General features: G+C 36.9%; 1 protein-coding gene across 1 annotated transcript in view; it reads right to left on the bottom strand.

The window, feature by feature from the left end:
- The window catches only part of VAV1 (vav guanine nucleotide exchange factor 1), a gene marked incomplete at its 3' end in the record, with an annotated part of 1,650,237 nt that overhangs the window by 96,925 nt on the left and 1,527,868 nt on the right, over positions 1-25,444 (bottom strand). Inside the window, 1 exon segment of the mRNA XM_044084720.1 lies at positions 16,175-16,262. Coding sequence (XP_043940655.1) covers positions 16,175-16,262 — 88 coding nt within the window.

Below are 25,444 nucleotides of genomic sequence, written 5' to 3'. Positions count from 1 at the left end.
CCTTTTGAACCTGGTTGACTTCTTTGAAACAGTCACCAAAGCCATAGATGAAGGGAAGGTAGTCCACACAGCCTATCTGGACCTTGCAAAGGCATTTGACACAATACCCCACTCGGGCATCATAGATAAGCTATCCAGCTTAAATATAAACCCCTATGTCACAAGATGGGTCACAAACTGGCTCAAAGACAGAACCCACAGAGTGAGAGTTGCTGGAGCCATGTCAGACTCGAAACCAGTCACAAGTGGCATCCCACAGGGTTCAGTCCTGGGACCACTCTTGTTCGGTATATACTTTTCCGAGGTACAGGCAAACGTGGGAGGACTATGGCTCACCAAGTTCGCAGACGACTGCAAACTGGGCGCCATAATCAACTCTCCAGCTGACACAAACATCTTTCAAAAAGGTCTCACAGAGACAGATAACTGGTGCCAGAGCCATGGTTTAAAGCTAAATTCCAAAAAATGTATAGTCATACCCTTTGGCAAAAACAATGTGCCCACAAATTACCACATAGGTGGAAACCCATTAAGTACAGAGAAAGTTATTAGGGACCTGGGGACCCAAGTTGATAGCAATCTCTCCTTTGAAAACCACATTGCCAAATGTATTTGTAATGTACTAACTAAACCTATAATTAGTATTATTAACAAGAATTGGAATTTATTTAGATGCAATAATAGTTTTCATTCCTTTTTCGGACCAAAACCAAGGGTTGTCTTCACGAAGGGAAGAAATATTAAAAACCTGCTTGAGGCTTCTAAAAAGCCATTTTATAGGACAATTGGTATGTATAAATGTGAAGCATGTAAATTTTGTAAATACATGCATTGCACTAATCAATTTTCCATTGGTGGAAAAACCTTTAAATTGAAAGGTAAATTTAACTGTAACAGCAAATTTGTTGTTTATTTGGCTCACTGCTCATTTTGTCCCTCATTTTATGTGGGCAAAACTGAGCGATGCTTGAAAGAAAGGGTATACGAACATCAGTATGCCATTTCACATAACAAAGACACCAATGCTCTAGCTAAGCATATCCAGCATTATCCCACACACAAGTTTGAATTTTTAGTTATAGATCAGTTTGTCCAGGATACTAGGGGTGGTCCTGCTTCATTTAAATTGGAGGAATTAGAGCTCTTGTGGCAGATTAGGCTTAATGCCTTTAACCACCCTGGCCTAAATGAGGCTTGTTCCATTTCCTGTTTATTGAAACTTAGAAGTTTGAAAAGATAAGGCCTAGTGGGTTTAGAACTACATTCATATGTATGTTCACTTGGTTTAGTTGTAAACTTATATATACTCAAGTTCAAACTGTTTTCAGATGTTATCTTTTATGTATTAAGTTGTATTTTTGAATCTTTATTTATGTTTATGTAGTGCTTAATAAAGAATTAGGAGGTTATTCATATATATACAATTTTTAAAACATTTTTAAATGTTTGAAGTACTATAGCTTTAAAACTCAATTAATTAATCAATCAATTTAATTTCCCGCACTTTTGTGTTTAAATATGGGAGTCTGTTTGGATGTATTACTTTCTGAAGAAGTTTGGAATCTCAAACGAAAAGCGCTTAAAAGTTGTTTTTTACCTTTTACCTTGTGTCTGTAAAGTTGTTTTTTTACCTTGCACCTGTCCTGTGCAATAAATCCAGAGTGGAGAGGAGTCGCTTGTCATTTTTGTTTTTTCTAAGTTTTTTGTGCCGTTTTGAAGTTATCACATTGCCAAAGTGGTTAGAAAGACCTTCTACATAGCCCACCTCATCACAAAGGGTTTCACATCTAGATCAAGAGAGGTAATCGTGCCCCTTTATTCATCCCTCATCAGGCCCATCATAGAATACAATGCCCCTTTTGGGATGTACCTTACCCGACACCTGCAGCAATTAGAAAGACCCCAAAAGTATCTCACCAAGAGGATCAAGGGTCTCAAACAGATGCCATATGCTGCTCAGTTAAAAAAACTCCAGCTCTACTCAGTCGCATACCGCCTACTTCAAGGCGATCTATGCCTGACATACAAAGCTATGTCAAATCCAGAATTAATGGACATGCTCCACCTCAGTAAATCTAAATCCTTAGAGCCACACGCTCGAGGGACTTGAACCTCAGCACAGAAATAAATAGAACTTGCTGGAGGGACAGGTTCATAACCCAGAGGCTCCCTTCGCTCTGGAATAGAATTCCAGTTCATGTGAGGCAGAGCACCTCACTGAATCTCTTCAAGAAGAATCTCGATAGGTGGATGGGGGATCGTAGGTTTGTCCCAGGGATTACTCCCGTGTCACTATTAGACAGAGGCACAGTAAACTAAACCTTAAAAAGGGCACAGTATACTCAAATCAAGGGGTGGCGTAAGCCATACAGAATCGGGCTAGGCTTATAATTGCCTAGTATGAACCTATGAACCTATGAACCTATATTACTGTGCAGCTAAATTAATAACTGATAAAGTTCTACCACAAGAACACGGGGTAGTGAGGGAAAGGAAGGGGAGAAATCAAATACCATCATGGAAGTATCGAACAGAGAAAACTATAAAGCAATTAAGACAAGAAGTATCACTGTTAGAAGATTATAGAAGAGGGAATAGATCAACAAAAATACTCAGAAAAATAGATGTGATAAAAGCAATATGCAGTATTAGAACAGACCAGGATCTATCATGCACTATCACAAATAAACTAAAAATTTCAGTGCAGGTGGAAAAACTTAGAAGATACACAGATAAATATAAAGGAAAAGTACAAAATAAGCAGATGACACAAAACAGTTTTATGGAGAACTGGGAAACAAGGTAAAAGGAATTGAAAGACCACCAAAAAAAGAAGAAATAGATACATTTTGGAGAAGTATGTATAAAGATCCTGTGGAACATAACAAAGATGCTAAATGGATAGAAGAAGTAAAAGAAAGAATAAGAAGTTTAAAGGTACAGGATATGAAATGGGATGAAGTAACAAACAGAGAGATTGAAACAAAGTTAAGAAAAGTCTCTAATTGGAAAACCCCAGGAACAGATGCAGTACCTTACTTCTGGCTAAAAGTATTAACATCTTTGCATGAAGACCTAGCCATGAGTAAGCACTATTTATGCACACCCCAAAGAGGCACCAATCTGTCTAACAACATGAAAAACAATGCTCGTACTTTAGAGTGAACCTGCAAGCTACCCTAAAAATTATAGACCAATAACTTGCCTTCTGATGACGTATAAACTATACACGGGAATTGATGCCGACAGACTTTATAGTCATTTAGACGAAAACTCAATGTTGGCAGAAGAACAAAAGGGCAATAAAAGAAAGTCATATAGAACAAATGATTATTTGTTGTTAAATAAAGTCATAATGGAGAACTGTAAAAAGGGGAAGAATCTAAGTATGGCATGGATTGACTACAAAAAATATCCCACATTCATGGATAAAAGATTGCTTAAAAATGTATAAGGTACATCCTACACTGATCGACTACATTACAGTGACCATGAACCAGTGGCAGACCACTTTGCAATTAAGCCATGATAAAGGACAAATTATTATCCCAGGGATAAACTTCCAAAGGGGGATATTCCAGGGTGACTCTGTCACTGTTGCTGTTCTGTCCTGCCCTTAACCCATTAAGCTGTTTACTTAACAGCTTAGGCCATGGCTATAATTTGGCTCCTGGAGAACAACAAAGTCTAAAGACTTTTCATCTTCTCTTTGTGGATGATTTAAAACTGTATAGCTCATCAGATCAGGAACTGAAAGCACAACTGCAAGTTGTCAAAACATTCTCAGATGATATTAGAATGTCATTTGGCCTTGATAAATGTGCAAAAGCAACCTTTAAAGCAGGAAAACTGCAGCACCAGGAAAACATCAGTTTGGGACAAGAATGTGATATAAAAGAACTTGAGCAAGAGGGAGTGTATAAATACTTGGGAACTGATGAAGGATTAGCAATAAAACATGAACAAATGCGAGTAAAACCTAGTAAGGAATACTTCAGAAGACTTAAATTAATCCTGAAAACAGCACTGACATCTAGGAACAAAATCCAGTCTATAAACCAATTTGCTCTTCCTGTCCTAACTTACAGTTTTGGAGTGACTGGCCCCAAAACATGTTGGATAGATTAGACAGGAAAACAAGAAGGATGCTTCATGATCACCAAATGATTTATAAAATCACTGCATACCAAGATTATATATTCCCCTTTCCGAAGGAGGGATGGGTCTCCTTAAAATTGATTACATGTATAGATCTGCAATTTTGGGACTCCACATATATCTGCTGAATTCACAAGACCCAAACATAGTGAAAGTTTTAAAACATGAGGAGAATAAATCTAAGATGACATCTCTGCTTAATCTAGCAGAAGCATATCAGCATCAAGCAGGAATGGAAATCAAACCAGAAGTAGATAAAAATCAGGCAGCAACTGAATGTGCCAAAAAACAAAAGAAAGAATATAAGGTGAAGGACCAGATGAGAAGGCAAGAAATGTAGAAAAACCATAAATATAGTTGCAAGTACAGAAAACGCCTGGAAGAACCTCATGTTGATCAAGAACAAATACAGGAATGGTTAAGGAGAGGTGAATTCAAACCAAGAGATGAAAGGTTAATACTGGTGGCACAAGATAGTGAGCTGTGTACACTTTGGTTTATAAAGTCCATTGAACATGACATGTGGGAGAAACAGACAAGTGTAGGTTTTGTAAAACAGAATAGGAAACTGTCGCACACTTATTTGCTGGTTGTGACATATTAATGGCAAATGGACTGTATACTGAAAGGCATAATAATGTGGCAAGACTACTGCACTGGGAATTGTGCAAACATTATGGAGTTGAAGTGGCTGAAAAACACTGGAAATATGAGTCACAAAGCATCATAGAGAATGATGACATTTATATCACATGGGATCACCCAATATCAACAGTTCAAAACATAGATGCTAGAAAACCAGATATAGTGGTCCATGAAAAGAAGACTAAAGTAGCATTGATGATTGAAATCACCACACCCAGTGACTACAGTGTCCTGCATACAGAGAGACACAAAGTTATAAAATATCAGGATCTGCAAGCAGAAATGAGAGCAATGTGGAAGAAATATACCTAGACAGTTCCAATAGTAGTAGGAGTAACGGGTCTTATAAAAAAAGAGTCTACAATCTTATTCAGATATGCTACCAATAAATGTGACTCTACGAACTGCAGAAGGAGTCATTACTGGACACATTGTGGGTACTGCTGACATCAAAGAGTGCAACAATACTAATTTCATGAACTTTAATCATACTTTGACTTAGGAATGGGGTTGATTCCCATCATGGTATTAGAAACCCAAAAGATTTGGAGGAATTAAAAAGGGAAAAAACTTAACAACAAATTAAGGAGAAACCAGTGGAGCAGGAATCATCTGATCAGTTGCCATATGAGTATACTTTGGATCCTTCAGTAGGAAACCAGTATAAACGTTCACTTGAAGCTGGACAGCAAGGGAAGGAACAGGAAACTGTGATAACTCTGACAAAGTCAATGTTGTGGAGTGATAGGTTAGTGAGCTCCCAGAAGAAAGTGCAATGGATGACGCAAGATGCAGCTGAAGAGAATATGCCACAGGGAGATGTTCTGGAGCTTTCTGTAGAATGCCCACAGGAAATGGAGAACAAAGAATGTGCCCTTAGTTTAGAAGAAAAATTATCTAAGGGAAGAGTTGTTTGATTTAATAAAGATGGATAGACATATTAAGATCAATGAAAGAAATAAATTACAGAAAGTCAATAAGACCCAAAATGTTAGACATCTGACAAAACAAATAAACACAGTAATCAAGATTATTCATAGAAATTCATGAAATATAGCAGACGTAAATAGGATATATTACTGTACAGCTAAATTAATAACAAATAAAGTCTTACCACAAAAAAAAACACGGGGTAGTGAGGGGAAAGAAGGGTAGAAATTATTACTGTACAGCTAAATTAATAACAAATAAAGTCTTACCACAAAAAAAACACGGGGTAGTGAGGGGAAAGAAGGGTAGAAATTATTACTGTACAGCTAAATTAATAACAAATAAAGTCTTACCACAAAAAAAACACGGGGTAGTGAGGGGAAAGAAGGATAGAAATTATTACTGTACAACTAAATTAATAACGGATAAAAGTCTTACCACAGAAACACAGGGTAGTGAGGGAAAAGGGTAGAAATTATTACTGTACAGCTAAATTAATAACAAATAAAGTCTTACCACAAAAAAAAACATGGGGTAGTGAGGGGAAAGAAGGGTAGAAATTATTACTGTACAGCTAAATTAATAACAAATAAAGTCTTACCACAAAAAAAACACGGGGTAGTGAGGGGAAAGAAGGGTAGAAATTATTACTGTACAGCTAAATTAATAACAGATAAAAGTCTTACCACAGAAACACGAGGTAGTGAGGGGAAAGAAGGGTAGAAATTATTACTGTACAGCTAAATTAATAACAAATAAAGTCTTACCACAAAAAAAAACATGGGGAAAGAAGGGTAGAAATTATTACTGTACAGCTAAATTAATAACAAATAAAGACTTACCACAAAAAAAAACAGGGTAGTGAGGGGAAAGAAGGGTAGAAATTATTACTGTACAGCTAAATTAATAACAAATAAAGACTTACCACAAAAAAAAACAGGGTAGTGAGGGGAAAGAAGGGTAGAAATTATTACTGTACAGCTAAATTAATAACAAATAAAGTCTTACCACAAAAAAAAAAACACGGGGTAGTGAGGGGAAAGAAGGGTAGAAATTATTACTGTACAGCTAAATTAATAACAAATAAAGTCTTACCACAAAAAAAAAACACAGGGTAGTGAGGGGAAAGAAGGGTAGAAATTATTACTGTACAACTAAATTAATAATGGATAAAAGTCTTACCACAGAAACACGGGGTAGTGAGGGAAAAGAAGGGTAGAAATTATTACTGTACAGCTAAATTAATAACAAATAAAGTCTTACCACAAAAAAAAAAACACACAGGGTAGTGAGGGGAAAGAAGGGTAGAAATTATTACTGTACAGCTAAATTAATAACAAATAAAGACTTACCACAAAAAAAAACAGGGTAGTGAGGGGAAAGAAGGGTAGAAATTATTACTGTACAGCTAAATTAATAACAAATAAAGTCTTACCACAAAAAAAAAAACACGGGGTAGTGAGGGGAAAGAAGGGTAGAAATTATTACTGTACAGCTAAATTAATAACAAATAAAGTCTTACCACAAAAAAAAAACCACAGGGTAGTGAGGGGAAAGAAGGGTAGAAATTATTACTGTACAACTAAATTAATAATGGATAAAAGTCTTACCACAGAAACACGGGGTAGTGAGGGAAAAGAAGGGTAGAAATTATTACTGTACAGCTAAATTAATAACAGATAAAAGTCTTACCACAGAAACATGAGGTAGTGAGGGGAAAGAAGGGTAGAAATTATTACTGTACAGCTAAATTAATAACGGATAAAAGTCTTACCACAGAAACACGAGGTAGTGAGGGGAAAGAAGGGTAGAAATTATTACTGTACAGCTAAATTAATAACAAATAAAGTCTTACCACAGAAACACGGGGTAGTGAGGGGAAAGGGTAGAAATTATTACTGTACAGCTAAATTAATAACAAATAAAGTCTTACCACAAAAAAAACACAGGGTAGTGAGGGGAAAGAAGGGTAGAAATTATTACTGTACAGCTAAATTAATAACAAATAAAGTCTTACCACAAAAAAAACACGGGGTAGTGAGGGGAAAGAAGGGTAGAAATTATTACTGTACAGCTAAATTAATAACAGATAAAAGTCTTACCACAGAAACACGAGGTAGTGAGGGGAAAGAAGGGTAGAAATTATTACTGTACAGCTAAATTAATAACAAATAAAGTCTTACCACAAAAACACAGGGTAGTGAGGGAAAAGAAGGGTAGAAATTATTACTGTACAGCTAAATTAATAACGGATAAAAGTCTTACCACAGAAACACGGGGTAGTGAGGGGAAAGAAGGGTAGAAATTATTACTGTACAGCTAAATTAATAACAGATAAAAGTCTTACCACAGAAACGCGAGGTAGTGAGGGGAAAGAAGGGTAGAAATTATTACTGTACAGCTAAATTAATAACAGATAAAAGTCTTACCACAGAAACACGGGGTAGTGAGGGAAAAGAAGGGTAGAAATTATTACTGTACAACTAAATTAATAACAGATAAAAGTCTTACCACAGAAACGCGAGGTAGTGAGGGGAAAGAAGGGTAGAAATTATTACTGTACAGCTAAATTAATAACGGATAAAAGTCTTACCACACAAACACGAGGTAGTGAGGGGAAAGAAGAGTAGAAATTATTACTGTACAGCTAAATTAATAACGGATAAAAGTTTTACCACAGAAACACGGGGTAGTGAGGGAAAAGAAGGGTAGAAATTATTACTGTACAACTAAATTAATAACGGATAAAAGTTTTACCACAGAAACACGGGGTAGTGAGGGAAAAGAAGGGTAGAAATTATTACTATGCAGCTAAATTAATAATGGATAAAAGTCTTACCACAGAAACACAGGGTAGTGAGGGGAAAGAAGGGGAGAAATTATTACTGTACAGCTAAATTAATAACGGATAAAAGTTTTACCACAGAAACACGGGGTAGTGAGGGAAAAGAAGGGTAGAAATTATTACTGTACAGCTAAATTAATAATGGATAAAAGTCTTACCACAGAAACACAGGGTAGTGAGGGGAAAGAAGGGGAGAAATTATTACTGTACAACTAAATTAATAACGGATAAAAGTCTTACCACAGAAACACGGGGTAGTGAGGGAAAAGAAGGGTAGAAATTATTACTGTACAGCTAAATTAATAACGGATAAAAGTCTTACCACAGAAACACGGGGTAGTGAGGGGAAAGAAGGGTAGAAATTATTACTGTACAGCTAAATTAATAATGGATAAAAGTCTTACCACAGAAACACGGGGTAGTGAGGGGAAAGAAGGGTAGAAATTATTACTGTACAGCTAAATTAATAACGGATAAAAGTCTTACCACAGAAACACGGGGTAGTGAGGGAAAAGAAGGGTAGAAATTATTACTGTACAGCTAAATTAATAACGGATAAAAGTCTTACCACAGAAACACGGGGTAGTGAGGGAAAAGAAGGGTAGAAATTATTACTGTACAGCTAAATTAATAACGGATAAAAGTCTTACCAGAGAAACATGGGGTAGTGAGGGAAAAGAAGGGTAGAAATTATTACTGTACAGCTAAATTAATAATGGATAAAAGTCTTACCACAGAAACACAGGGTAGTGAGGGGAAAGAAGGGTAGAAATTATTACTGTACAGCTAAATTAATAATGGATAAAAGTCTTACCAGAGAAACACAGGATAGTGAGGGAAAAGAAGGGTAGAAATTATTACTGTACAGCTAAATTAATAACAAATAAAGTCTTACCACAAAAAAAACACCGGATAGTGAGGGGAAAGAAGGGTAGAAATTATTACTGTACAGCTAAATTAATAACAAATAAAGTCTTACCACAAAAAAAACACGGGATAGTGAGGGAAAGAAGGGTAGAAATTATTACTGTACAGCTAAATTAATAACAAATAAAGTCTTACCACAAAAAAAACACGGGGTAGTGAGGGGAAAGAAGGGTAGAAATTATTAATGTACAGCTAAATTAATAACGGATAAAAGTCTTACCACAGAAACACGGGGTAGTGAGGGGAAAGAAGGGTAGAAATTATTACTGTACAGCTAAATTAATAACGGATAAAAGTCTTACCACAGAAACACGGGGTAGTGAGGGAAAAGAAGGGTAGAAATTATTACTGTACAGCTAAATTAATAACAGATAAAAGTCTTACCACAGAAACACGGGGTAGTGAGGGGAAAGAAGGGTAGAAATTATTACTGTACAGCTAAATTAATAACGGATACAAGTCTTACCACAGAAACACGGGGTAGTGAGGGAAAAGAGGAGAAATCAAATGCCATCATGGAAGTATCTGACAGAGAAAACTATAAAGCAAATAAGACAAGAAGTCTCACTACGGAGGATGGAGCAGATCAACAAAAATACTTAGAAAGATAGATGCCCCATTAGCCTGACAAGCCTGGTCTGCAAGGCCATGGAACGTATCATTTTGGAGCTTATAAACAAAGACATAGGTAACCTCCAAACCCTGGACCCCACTCAGTTTGGGTTTGTAAAAGGTAGGTCATGTCTACTAAACCTGATTGACTTCTTTGAAGCAGTCCCCAGAGCAGTAGATGAGGGTAAGGTAGTGCACACAGCCTATCTTGACCTCACCAAGGCTTTTGATACCATCCACCACTCTGGAATTATAGATAAACTCACTAAACTGGGCATAAATCTCTCTGTCACAAGATGGGTGGCTAACAGGCTCACTGACAAAACCCGCCCAGTAAAAGTAGCCAACTCTAAGTCCGACTTCAGACCAGTGACGAGTGGAATACCACATGGTTCGGTTCTGGGTCCTCTCCTGTTCGGAATCTGCTTCTCTGAAGTGCAGGCCAACACAGAAGGTCTTTGGCTAACAAAGTTTGCAGATGACTGCAAACTGGGAGCCATAATAGAATCACCTAATGATGTAGACATTTTACAAAAGACCCTCAAAGAGACAGATGCTTGGTGTCAAATTCAAGGCCTGAAGCTCAATGCCAAGAAGTGCATTGTCATCCCCTTTGGGAAAAACTCGGTACCCATGAACTATCACATAGGCGGTAGCTCACTAAACACCAAAAGTGTGATAAGAGACCTCGGGACACAGGTGGACAGTAGTCTCTCTCTGATAACCATATCACCACAGTAGTCAAAAAATCCTTCTACGTGGCTCACCTCATCACAAAAGGGTTCTCCTCTAGAAAAAAGGAGGTCATTGTTCCTCTCTACTCATCCCTCATCAGACTCATTATAGAGTACAATGCCCCATTTGGCATCTATCTCACAAGGCACTTACAACAATTGGAAAGGCCACAGAAATACCTCATTAAGGGGATTACTGGCCTCAAACAGATTCCATACGCAGACCATCTCAAAACACTCCAGCTCTACTCCGTAGCATATCGCCTAGTCAGAGGCGATCTCTGCCTAACATACAAAGCTATGTCAAACCCAGAGCTGTTGGACATGCTACACTTAAAGAAATCCCAATCTCTCCATACCACATGCTCCAGGGACCTAAACCTTGTCTCCACAATAAACAGAACATGCTAGAGGGATATATTCCTGTCCCACACACTTCCCAAACTCTGGAACAAACTACCCATTCATGTCAAGCAAAGCTCCTCATTGGCCTTCTTTAAGAAAAATCTTGATGACTGGATGGGAAATGGAAAATTCACCCCAGGGATCACTTCTGCAGCACTGCTCGACAGGGGCACAGGAAAATAATTTTCTTGGATGGCAAAAGCCAGGGAACCTTTTTGGCTAGGCGTATATAGGCCCCAGGGCTGATAGCCTAGTACCTACCTATGAACCTATAAAATCAATGTGCAGTATCAGAACAGACCAGGATCTATTGTACACTATTGCAAATAATAAACTAAAGATATCAGCACTGGCAAAAAAACTTAAAAGATATACAGTAAATATAAAGGAAAAGTGCAAAATAAGCAATTCATTGATGACCCAAAATAATTTTATATAGAATTGAGAAACGATGCAAAAGGAATTGAAACACTACCAAAAGAGAAGAAATATTAGCATCTTTACATGAAGATTTAGCCATGAGTAAGAACTATTTATATGCACACCCAGAACAGACGTCAGTCTGGTTAACAACAGGAAAAATTATTCTCCTCCTTAAGAGTCAACCTGCAAGATATCTTAAAAACAAGATACCAATAACTTGCCTTCTGACAATGTATGAAATATACACTGGAATTGATGCTGACAGAGTTTATAGCCATTTAGAAGAAAACTCAGTCATGGCAATAGAAAAAAAAGGTAACAAAAGAAAGTTGTATGGAAGAAAAGATCATTTGTTGTAATTAAAGTCATAACAGAGAGCTGTAAAAAGGAGAGGAATCCAAGTATGACATAGATAGACTACAAAAAATCATTTTACATCATCCCGCATTCATGGATAAAAGAATGCTTCGAAATGTATAAGTTACACCCTACATTGATCAATTAAATTACAATGATTATAAAATGGTAGCAAACCACCTTGCAGCTAAGCCATGATAATTTGATATTCCAGGGTGACTCTTTGTTACCGCTGCTCCTTTGTCTTGCCCTTAACCCATTAAGCTGTCTACTTAACAGATTAGGTCATGGCTACAATGTTTAATCTCCTTTTTATGGATGATTTAAAACTGTATAGTTCATCGGAGGTGGAACTGAAAGCACAACTGCAAGTGGTCAGAACTTTCTTGGATGATATAGCAATGTCATTTGATTTCGATAAATGCACAAAAGCAACCTTTAAAGCAGGAAAACTGCAGAACCAAGAAAATATCACTTTGGGACAAGAATATGATATAAAACAAACTGAGTAGGAGGCGGTGTACAAATATCTGGGAATTGATGAAGGATCAACAAAAAAGGCATGAACAAATGCAAATAAAACTTGGTAAGGAATATTTTGGAAGACTAAAATTAATACTGAAAACAACCCTGATATCTAGGAACAAACTCCAAGCTGTAACTCAGTTTACTATTCTTGCTCAGTTTTGGGGTGATTGACTGGTCTCAAAAGGTATTGGATCAGTTGCTCTTTTGCTGTAGTCCCATTTCTAATGCTACCACGTTAACACTGGTAGCATCACGATCTGTGCTTATGTTGGGGCACTGTTCTGTTACTACACTCTTGTAACTGTGATGTACATACTTTTCAAATTTAGTCTTCATATGCCCCATAGCTGTTTCTGAATTTAAATCAGTACGGTTATTTATGCTGCGTATATCATCTGCATATGACCTGCACACCAAATGCTTGACTGGTGCACATGTTGATTCTGCAAACACAATCAGTTATCTTTGAATCAGGAATTGTTCTTTTCCTGTTTTTCTGCATGCATTGGCCTTAGCGATGTGTCCCATATCATTAAATGTCATCTATGACACAGTCCCTAAAAACATCCAAAGATAAAAATTTATAAATGTAACCAACACTTGATATTTAACAGCTTCATTGTTACTCATAATATGAATATATCGGAGCATCACCAAAGTCACAAATCTACTTATTCTGCCTACATTGTCCTTTTACAGTTGAAAAGCAGAAACGCAGATCTGTAGTAAAACAAAGACTGAAATATGAAAATGGGTTTTTGGTGGACTGACCTTTGTTTAAGTTATTCTTTTATGAGTTAAAGTTAGCTAGATGCTTTTCAGAATCTCAAAGTCAGAAGAGTTTTGCACAGACAGATCCATTGTTTCTGAATAGATACCAGAAATGATTGCAGTAAATATCACTTTAAACATTTTAGTAAATATCATATTATGTTTTCAATACTTCAGTCATTAATGTATGAATCTAGTAAATTTCATTTGATGTAAAGTTATTTACACAAATCTATTGTGACTGGGTGGGATTCATGAAGACTGTGACTCATGGAGTTGGGATGATACCTACGAAGCCCTTTGTAATTCATAAAGGCTGCTACACAGTGGGGTAAGAATTAGTCCTTGAACTTATCTCTTTCTGTAGCAGCAGTGCCCCATGCAAGGAGCACACACACAAATACTTACTCCCACAAGGACTGTATAATTCAGAAATACACACTACACAAGTTGCACATGGGATGGCTATAGCTACATAAGTGAAGGTTTTAGAACCGCGAGACAACACTTGCTGTATCATGACAGACCTCAGTAATCTAACTTTTCTGCTGATGTTTTTCTCAATATACAAAGCTGAGCAGCAATGTTAATGCTTAAATAAAAAAAAAAAACAACAACAATAATAATAAAAACAGACTCCTTTTCATAGCAGAAGCCTTACTTGCAACACTGTTCCACTTGGTACAGGCAATCTTGCTAGCGCAGCCACACCTGCCCACCTCCACACTATGTTGCTGCTGAGCATCTGCGAATCATAGCTCACATAGTATCAGATCCCCTCATTACCATATGACAGTAATGACTCTAGCTCCGCCTCCATACCCTAATGATTGGTTCTGTTTTGTATAGTGCTCTGTATGCCAGTATTCTTTTCAAAGACCACAAATCTTTGTGTGCCTTCTGCCATTTCTGTGATCCAAGTCAATCAATAGTGCAAATGATGGGTGGAAATGTGCACTATGTTTATAAGTACCTTGGTATAATTTTAACTTGTTAAACAAAATAATTATGTTGTTGTCTTCAAATGCTAACTGTGCTGTAGTCTGTGTTCATGTTCAGTTATGCTTAAATGATTTTGTCATTTTTGAAACTATTTAGGCATTGACTGTATCACTGTCCATAACCACATTCCCTGATTATGCCATAAAATAGGTCCCTAGTGAATTGGTATTTTACTTTAGTAAATGGACTCAGATGGAATTAAAATAAACTATCTGAGGCTCCACTGGAAGGGTAAGAGAGCTATATTCAGAAAAAGACGCTACAAGGGCACTTGTGACCCCAAGCACTACTAGACATGGCTGATATTGATACAAAAGGGAATCAGCATTTTGTGTTGCGGCCAGGGGTGTGATAATGCACAGTTAATCATAGCACAAGTCCATCATCTGAGGGAGGCAGGGGGATTCCTATTATTATGTAACACAACTACTTCAGAGTTTTATGTTGAGTACAAGTGTTCTGTAACTGATAGTCCAGTGTTTTCACCTGCTCTACTCACCCTGGAATGTGAAGAATTGCCTTTAATATCTATTTAAAATGTTCAACTATGCAGCAAGTTGCCTTGGAAACCATGTCCCTATGTGATGTTAGCACAAGTCAGGCTAGGGACTTCTCACAATGTCTCTGTATGTCTTAGAAGAAAACAGTCTCAGTATGCTGACTATAGCAATAACCCACGCCTGGGTGTGGGTAATGCTAAATTTACCCACGGTTGACGTGGTTTGGTCCCAGTGGCCGAGGACCAAAAGCCAACCGTGGGTAAATTTAGCATTACCACACCCAGAAGTGAGTTATTGCTATTACATGACATTATTTAAGAAAAGAAACTATTACTTTTCTTAAATAATGGCATAGTATAATGCCTGTTTACTGCCCTTCCGCAGATGTCTGACATCCGCGGCAGTTCTGATGTACTGCGCCTGCGCGGTACATCAGAGTTGAGCAAAGCAGCGGAGAAAGTACGATCTCCGTTGCTTTTTTTTTTGTGTTTCGCTATGTAAAATGTGTTTTACATAGCGAGACAGTTTTAAAATAAGCAATGGACATCTCCGTTGCTTATTTTAAAACTGTATCGCTATGTTAAACTCATTTAACATAGCGAGACACTAAAAAAAAGCAACGGAGATCTTGCTTTCTCCGTTAAACACTGTCTCGCTATGTTAAATGGGTTTAACATAGCAAGACAGCTTTAAAATAAGCAACGGAGTTCCGTTGCTTATTTTACAGCTGTCTCGCTATGTTAAACCCATTTAACATAGCGAGACAGTGTTTTAAAAAACCGAGTTATACTAAATGGAAAAAAGTCCGGGCGACCGGACCTTTTTCCATTAGTATAACTCGATTTACAATGGGCACGCTGGCCAATCAGCGTGCACGTTTTGGGGGGATCATGGTATAATAATAAATAATTCATGAGGTCTATTTTAGGAGCCATCTTTCTACCTCTTTCTTTGTACTGTAGTATATATCACTGGGCCCCAGGAGACCATTTTGCTGGTATGCCTTTAATGCATACCACATACATACGGCCAGTTTAACACTTGCTCTCAGTGTAAATGGCCTACAGTGGTGTAAACCTGTGTTATAGATAGGCTTTACATGGAAGTAAGTCACTTTGACTGAAAGAAAGTCTTTTGAGATCTGATGTATAATGGAAAACTAAGAATCATGCCTGCCTAGAACTATTTATTATATAATAATTGCATTTATAGCTGAAAAAGAAACATGATAATGAAATACATTAATTTTTAGAAAGGCATAGAATAATTTATCTTTGCACAATGCAAAAAATTGCTAGTTTTCATTCTGTAAAATAAAATAAATAATGTATACTCACCACTAATCCCTTAAAAGCCTTTTTTTCTGTAATGCGGTATAATCCCTCTGCTGTTGTGACTTTGATATGCTTGATTTCTGCATTATATCTGCGTAAATAAATCAAGTTCTATTATAATTTGTAAAATAATGAGCCTATATAAAACTTATCCTATATTTTATAGGTATTAGTTAATTTAGATAAGATACATAACTGTATTGTGTTTAACAATGTAAATTATTTTATTTGTATACAGAATTGACAATTTGTGGTTTACTAAGAATCAAACACAATTACTGCTTGTAGTAACTTTCTATTGTGTGAAGAACAGGGACATTGCATCTCATCACTTACGCCATGGCAACCATTATTATGGATATTTTTTGTTACAATTACTGTTAAAATTATTAGCACTACCTCTCTGATGCACGGCACCTCTATTCATTTGATTAATTTTCTCAGTAACAGTATTTCCAGTCGTTAGATTATATCCTCCATCTGGAAACAACCAGAAATAGAGTATCAAAGTATCCTACCATTATCCACCCTTTGCCATGTTTACCACCTTTCTTCAGTAAACCATTCCCCCAAACCTGCCAATAAGACATCAGTTCATTCTGTAAGTCTCAGACAATCTTTAAAATGTTAACCATCCCTCTTCCGTAAGCCAGTGTCCATAAATCTTCCACGAGGACATTAATGCCTCTTTCTGTACAGGCACATTTTATTTATCTAAAATCTATGTGGTATCATTACACACAGCCAATAGTTCATAAACCTAAACCTAAAAAACACAGTCTTTATTAGGTCCCGGACAAGACAGTAATAGAATCAGATTTCTTATACTCACCCAAGCCTCTGAGAGAGATTTCTGCATTTAGCCCAGTTGTTTACATCCCATTATGAATACATCTGTTCTTCAGAGGCTAATATGTAAGATGAGATCTGAAGAGCCCAATGCTTTTTGAGCACAGACCAGCTCTGGTACGTTACTACCGCCCTTCTTCCTTTTTATCTTTTATGTAATCTTACAACTGTTTCATGCAACATATACTTAAAGAGATTTTACAGCTTTCACCCCATAAATAGCTAACAACACTGCTATCTCTCCTGTACATCACTATCTGCCAGTTAATGATCAAATAAGCTCCATCTGTTTCTGAATCCCTGGTTTCCCAGTCAGCAAGCTTTGAATTTGGAACAAAGGCCGAAACATAGGGACACCTTTTAAATATTGCTCTTACAAACTTTGAAAGTTAATACAATAACAGCTTTTGCATTAGCATACATTTTCTGAAGGCTATGAAGTCTGAAACTCAAATGTCTATCATTATTTTCTGACATCAACCCTTAATGATTTGTTGGTGATTTGCCAATAAACCACAATTTTATGAGAAAAATACCAAAAATATGATGCAAAATTTGGACATTCTGTGAAAATCTGTACAGTTGAGAGGTATGCCCATCTGCGAAACTCTGTACAGTTGACAGGTATGCCCACTACTGACTTTATTTATTTATCTGTCCAGTTGAGAGATATGCCCACTACTGACTTTATTTATTTATCTGTACAGTTGAGAGGTGTGCCCACTACTGACTTTATTTACTTATCTGTACAGTTGAGGGGTCTGCCCACTACTGACTTTATTTATTTATCTGTACAGTTGAGAGGTATGCCCACTACTGACTTTATTTATTTATCTGTACAGTTGAGGGGTGAGCCCACTACTGATGTTATTTATAAACTCCGTACAGTTGAGGGGTCTGCCCACTACTGACTTTATTTATTTATCTGTCCAGTTGAGAGATATGCCCACTACTGACTTTATTTATTTATCTGTACAGTTGAGAGGTATGCCCACTACTGACTTTATTTATTTATCTGTATAGTTGAGAGGTATACCCACTACTGAATTTATTTATTTATCTGTACAGTTGAGGGGTCTGCCCACTACTGACTTTATTTATTTATCTGTACAGTTGAGAGGTATGCCCACTACAGACTTTATTAATTTATCTGTACAGTTGAGAGGTATGCCGACTACTGACTTTATTTATCTGTACAGTTGAGAGGTGTGCCCACTACTGACTTTATTTATTTATCTGTACAGTTGAGAGGTGTGCCCACTACTGATTTTATTTATTTATCTGTACAGTTGAGAGGTGTGCCCACTACTGACTTTATTTATTTATCTGTACAGTTGAGGGGTATGCCCACTACTGACTTTATTTATGTATCTGTACAGTTGAGAGGTGTGCCCACTACAGATTTTATTTATTTGTCTGTACAGTTGAGAGGTGTGCCCACTACAGACTTTATTTATTTATCTGTACAGTTGAGAGGTATGCCCACTACTGATTTTATTTATTTATCTGTACAGTTGAGAGGTATGCCCACTACTGATTTTATTTATTTATCTGTACAGTTGAGAGGTCTGCCCACTACTGACTTTATTTATTTATCTGTACAGTTGAGAGGTATGCCCACTACTGACTTTATTTATTTATTTGTACAGTTGAGAGGTATGCCCACTACTGACTTTATTTATTTATCTGTATAGTTGAGAGGTATGCCCACTACTGACTTTATTTATTTATCTGTACAGTTGAGAGGTCTGCGCACTACTGACTTTATTTATTCATCTGTACAGTTGAGAGGTATGCCCACTACTGACTTTATTTATTTATTTGTACAGTTGAGAGGTATGCCCACTACTGACTTTATTTATTTATCTGTATAGTTGAGAGGTATGCCCACTACTGACTTTATTTATTTATCTGTACATTTGAGAGGTCTGCCCACTACTGACTTTATTTATTTATCTGTACAGTTGAGAGGTCTGCACACTACTGACTTTATTTATTTATCTGTACAGTTGAGAGGTATACCCACTACTGACTTTATTTATTTATCTGTACAGTTGAGAGGTATACCCACTACTGACTTTATTTATTTATCTGTACAGTTGAGAGGTATGCCCACTACTGACTTTATTAATTTATCTGTACAGTTGAGAGGTATGCCCACTACTGACTTTATTTATTTATCTGTACAGTTGAGAGGTATGCCCACTACTGACTTTATTTATTTATCTGTACAGTTGAGAGGTGTGCCCACTACTGACTTTATTTATTTATCTGTACAGTTGAGAGGTGTGCCCACTACTGACTTTATTTATTTATCTGTACAGTTGAGAGGTATGCCCACTACTGACTTTATTTATTTATCTGTACAGTTGAGAGGTATGCTCACTACTGACTTTATTTATTTATCTGTACAGTTGAGAGGTGTGCCCACTACTGACTTTATTTATTTATCTGTACAGTTGAGAGGTATGCTCACTACTGACTTTATTTATTTATCTGTACAGTTGAGAGGTCTGCGCACTACTGACTTTATTTATTTATCTGTACAGTTGAGAGGTATACCCACTACTGACTTTATTTATTTATCTGTACAGTTGAGAGGTATGCCCACTACTGACTTTATTTATTTATCTGTACAGTTGAGGGGTATGCCCACTACTGACTTTATTTATTTATCTGTACAGTTGAGTGGTATGTGCACTACAGACTTTATTTACTTATCTGTACAGTTGAGAGGTGTGCCCACTACTGACTTTATTTATTTATCTGTACAGTTGAGAGGTATGCCCACTACTGACTTTATTTATTTATCTGTACAGTTGAGAGGTGTGCCCACTACTGACTTTATTTATTTATCTGTACAGTTGAGAGGTGTGCCCACTACTGACTTTATTTATTTATCTGTACAGTTGAGAGGTATGCCCACTACTGACTTTATTTATTTATCTGTAAAGTTGAGAGGTGTGCCCACTACTGACTTTATTTATTTATCTGTACAGTTGAGAGGTATGCCCACTACTGACTTTATTTATTTATCTGTACAGTTGAGAGTTATGCTCACTACTGACTTTATTTATTTATCTGTACAGTTGAGAGGTGTGCCCACTACTGACTTTATTTATTTATCTGTACAGTTGAGGGGTATGCCCACTACTGACTTTATTTATTTATCTGTACAGTTGAGAGGTATGCCCACTACTGACGTTTATTTATTTATCTGTACAGTTGAGGGGTATGCCCACTACTGACTTTATTTATTTATCTGTACAGTTGAGAGGTGTGCCCACTACTGACTTTATTTATTTATCTGTACAGTTGAGAGGTATGCCCACTACTGACGTTTATTTATTTATCTGTACAGTTGAGGGGTGTGCCCACTACTGATTTTATTTATCTGTACAGTTGAGAGGTATGCCCACTACTGACTTTATTTATTTATCTGTACAGTTGAGAGGTATGCCCACTACTGACTTTATTTATTTATCTGTACAGTTGAGAGGTATGCCCACTACTGACTTTATTTATTTATCTGTACAGTTGAGAGGTATGCCCACTACTGACTTTATTTATTTATCTGTACAGTTGAGGGGTATGCCCACTACTGACGTTTATTTATTTATCTGTACAGTTGAGAGGTATGCCCACTACTGACTTTATTTATTTATCTGTACAGTTGAGAGGTCTGCCCACTACTGACTTTATTTATTTATCTGTACAGTTGAGAGGTCTGCCCACTACTGACTTTATTTATTTGTACAGTTGAGAGGTATGCCCACTACTGACTTTATTTATTTATCTGTACAGTTGAGAGGTGTGCCCACTACTGACTTTATTTATCTGTACAGTTGAGAGGTATGCCCACTACTGACTTTATTTATTTATCTGTACAGTTGAGAGATATGCCCACTACTGACTTTATTTATTTATCTGTACAGTTGAGAGGTCTGCCCACTACTGACTTTATTTATTTATCTGTACAGTTGAGAGGTCTGCCCACTACTGACTTTATTTATCTGTACAGTTGAGAGGTGTGCCCACTACTGACTTTATTTATTTATCTGTACAGTTGAGAGGTCTGCCCACTACTGACTTTATTTATTTATCTGTACAGTTGAGAGGTATGCCCACTACTGACTTTATTTATTTATCTGTACAGTTGAGAGGTATGCCCACTACAGACTTTATTAATTTATCTGTACAGTTGAGAGGTATGCCGACTACTGACTTTATTTATCTGTACAGTTGAGAGGTGTGCCCACTACTGACTTTATTTATTTATCTGTACAGTTGAGAGGTGTGCCCACTACTGACTTTATTTATTTATCTGTACAGTTGAGAGGTATGCCCACTACTGACTTTATTTATTTACCTGTACAGTTGAGAGGTGTGCCCACTACTGATTTTATTTATTTATCTGTACAGTTGAGAGGTCTGCCCACTACTGACTTTATTTATAAAATATGTACAGTTCAGAGGTATGCCCACTACTGACTTTATTTATTTATCTGTACAGTTGAGAGGTATGCCCACTACTGACTTTATTTATGTATCTGTACAGTTGAGAGGTGTGCGCACTACTGACTTTATTTATGTATCTGTACAGTTGAGAGGTGTGCCCACTACTGACTTTATTTATTTATCTGTACAGTTGAGAGGTATGCCCACTACTGACTATTTATTTATCTGTACAGTTGAGAGGTGTGCCCACTACTGACTTTATTTATTTATCTGTACAGTTGAGAGGTATGCCCACTACTGACTATTTATTTATCTGTACAGTTGAGAGGTATGCTCACTACTGACTTTATTTATTTATCTGTACAGTTGAGGGGTCTGCCCACTACTGACTTTATTTATTTATCTGTACAGTTGAGAGGTATGCCCACTACTGCCTTTATTTATTTATCTGTACAGTTGAGGGGTCTGCCCACTACTGACTTTATTTATTTATCTGTACAGTTGAGAGGTGTGCCCACTACTGACTTTATTTATTTATCTGTACAGTTGAGAGGTGTGCCCACTACTGACTTTATTTATTTATCTGTACAGTTGAGAGGTATGCCCACTACAGACTTTATTTATTTATCTGTACAGTTGAGAGGTGTGCCCACTACTGACTTTATTTATCTGTACAGTTGAGAGGTGTGCCCACTACTGACTTTATTTATTTATCTGTACAGTTGAGAGGTCTGCCCACTACTGACTTTATTTATTTATCTGTACAGTTGAGAGGTATGCCCACTACTGACTTTATTTATTTATCTGTACAGTTGAGAGGTATGCCCACTACAGACTTTATTTATTTATCTGTACAGTTGAGAGGTATGCCCACTACTGACTTTATTTATTTATCTGTACAGGTGAGAGGTATGCCCACTACAGACTTTATTAATTTATCTGTACAGTTGAGAGGTATGCCCACTACTGACTTTATTTATTTATCTGTACAGTTGAGAGGTGTGCCCACTACTGACTTTATTTATTTACCTGTACAGTTGAGAGGTGTGCCCACTACTGATTTTATTTATTTATCTGTACAGTTGAGAGGTATGCCCACTACTGACTTTATTTATTTATCTGTACAGTTGAGAGGTATGCCCACTACTGACTTTATTTATGTATCTGTACAGTTGAGAGGTGTGCCCACTACTGACTTTATTTATCTGTACAGTTGAGAGGTGTGCCCACTACTGACTTTATTTATTTATCTGTACAGTTGAGAGGTATGCCCACTACTGACTTTATTTATTTATCTGTATAGTTGAGAGGTATGCCCACTACTGACTTTATTTATTTATCTCTACAGTTGAGAGGTATGCCCACTACTGACTTTATTTATTTATCTGTAGAGTTGAGAGGTATACCCACTACTGACTTTATTTATTTATCTGTACAGTTGAGAGGTATGCCCACTACTGACTTTATTTATTTATCTGTACAGTTGAGGGGTCTGCCCACTACTGACTTTATTTATTTATCTGTACAGTTGAGAGGTATACCCACTACTGACGTTTATTTATTTATCTGTACAGTTGAGAGGTATACCCACTACTGACTTTATTTATTTATCTGTACAGTTGAGAGGTCTGCGCACTACTGACTTTATTTATTTATATGTACATTTGAGTGGTGTGCCCACTACTGACTTTATTTATTTATCTGTACAGTTGAGAGGTATGCCCACTACTGACTTTATTTATTTATCTGTACAGTTGAGAGGTGTGCCCACTACTGACTTTATTTACTTATCTGTACAGTTGAGGGGTCTGCCCACTACTGACTTTATTTATTTATCTGTACAGTTGAGAGGTATGCCCACTACTGACTTTATTTATTTATCTGTACAGTTGAGGGGTGTGCCCACTACTGATGTTATTTATAAACTCCGTACAGTTGAGTGGTCTGCCCACTACTGACTTTATTTATTTATCTGTACATTTGAGAGGTATGCCCACTACTGACTTTATTTATTTATCTGTACAGTTGAGAGGTATGCCCACTAGTGACTTTATTCATTTATCTGTATAGTTGAGAGGTATACCCACTACTGAATTTATTTATTTATCTGTACAGTTGAGGGGTATGCCCACTACAGACTTTATTAATTTATCTGTACAGTTGAGAGGTATGCCGACTACTGACTTTATTTATCTGTACAGTTGAGAGGTATGCCCACTACTGACTTTATTTATTTATCTGTACAGTTGAGGGGTATGCCCACTACTGACTTTATTTATGTATCTGTACAGTTGAGAGGTGTGCCCACTACAGACTTTATTTATTTATCTGTACAGTTGAGAGGTGTGCCCACTACAGACTTTATTTATTTATCTGTACAGTTGAGAGGTATGCCCACTACTGATTTTATTTATTTATCTGTACAGTTGAGAGGTCTGCCCACTACTGACTTTATTTATTCATCTGTACAGTTGAGAGGTATGCCCACTACTGACTTTATTTATTTATCTGTACAGTTGAGAGGTCTGCCCACTACTGACTTTATTTATTTACCTGTACAGTTGAGAGGTATGCCCACTACTGACTTTATTTATTTATCTGTACAGTTGAGAGGTGTGCCCACTACTGACTTTATTTATTTATCTGTACAGTTGAGAGGTGTGCCCACTACTGACTTTATTTATTTATCTGTACAGTTGAGAGGTATGCCCACTACTGCCTTTATTTATTTATCTGTACAGTTGAGGGGTCTGCCACTACTGACTTTATTTATTTATCTGTACAGTTGAGAGGTATACCCACTACTGACGTTTATTTATTTATCTGTACAGTTGAGAGGTATACCCACTACTGACTTTATTTATTTATCTGTACAGTTGCGAGGTCTGCGCACTACTGACTTTATTTATTTATATGTACAGTTGAGAGGTATACCCACTACTGACTTTATTTATTTATCTGTACAGTTGAGAGGTATGCCCACTACTGAATTTATTTATTTATCTGTACAGTTGAGAGGTATGCCCACTACTGACTTTATTTATTTATCTGTACAGTTGAGAGGTATGCCCACTACTGACTTTATTTATTTATCTGTACAGTTGAGGGGTATGCCCACTACTGACTTTATTTATTTATCTGTACAGTTGAGAGGTATGCCCACTACTGACGTTTATTTATTTATCTGTACAGTTGAGAGGTCTGCCCACTACTGACTTTATTTATCTGTACAGTTGAGAGGTATGCCCACTACTGACTTTATTTATTTATCTGTACAGTTGAGAGGTGTGCCCACTACTGACTTTATTTATCTGTACAGTTGAGAGGAATGCCCACTACTGACTTTATTTATTTATCTGTACAGTTGAGGGGTCTGCCCACTACTGACTGTATTTATTTATCTGTATAGTTGAGAGGTATGCCCACTACTGACTTTATTTATTTATCTGTACAGTTGAGAGGTGTGCCCACTACTGACTTTATTTATCTGTACAGTTGAGAGGTGTGCCCACTACTGACTTTATTTATTTATCTGTACAGTTGAGAGGTCTGCCCACTACTGACTTTATTTATTTATCTGTACAGTTGAGAGGTCTGCCCACTACTGACTTTATTTATTTATCTGTACAGTTGAGAGGTATGCCGACTACTGACTATTTATCTGTACAGTTGAGAGGTCTGCCCACTACTGACTTTATTTATTTATCTGTACAGTTGAGAGGTCTGCCCACTACTGACTTTATTTATTTATCTGTACAGTTGAGAGGTATGCCCACTACTGACTTTATTTATTTATCTGTACAGTTGAGAGGTCTGCCCACTACTGACTTTATTTATTTATCTGTACAGTTGAGAGGTCTGCCCACTACTGACTTTATTTATCTGTACAGTTGAGAGGTATGCCCACTACTGACTTTATTTATTTATCTCTACAGTTGAGAGGTGTGCCCACTACTGACTTTATTT

Source organism: Protopterus annectens, chromosome 9.part0, assembly GCF_019279795.1.
Source record: "Protopterus annectens isolate FY-2018-M chromosome 9.part0, PAN1.0, whole genome shotgun sequence".
Classification (NCBI taxonomy): Eukaryota; Metazoa; Chordata; order Ceratodontiformes; family Protopteridae; genus Protopterus; species Protopterus annectens.
This window is presented reverse-complemented; position numbering and strand designations above follow the sequence as displayed.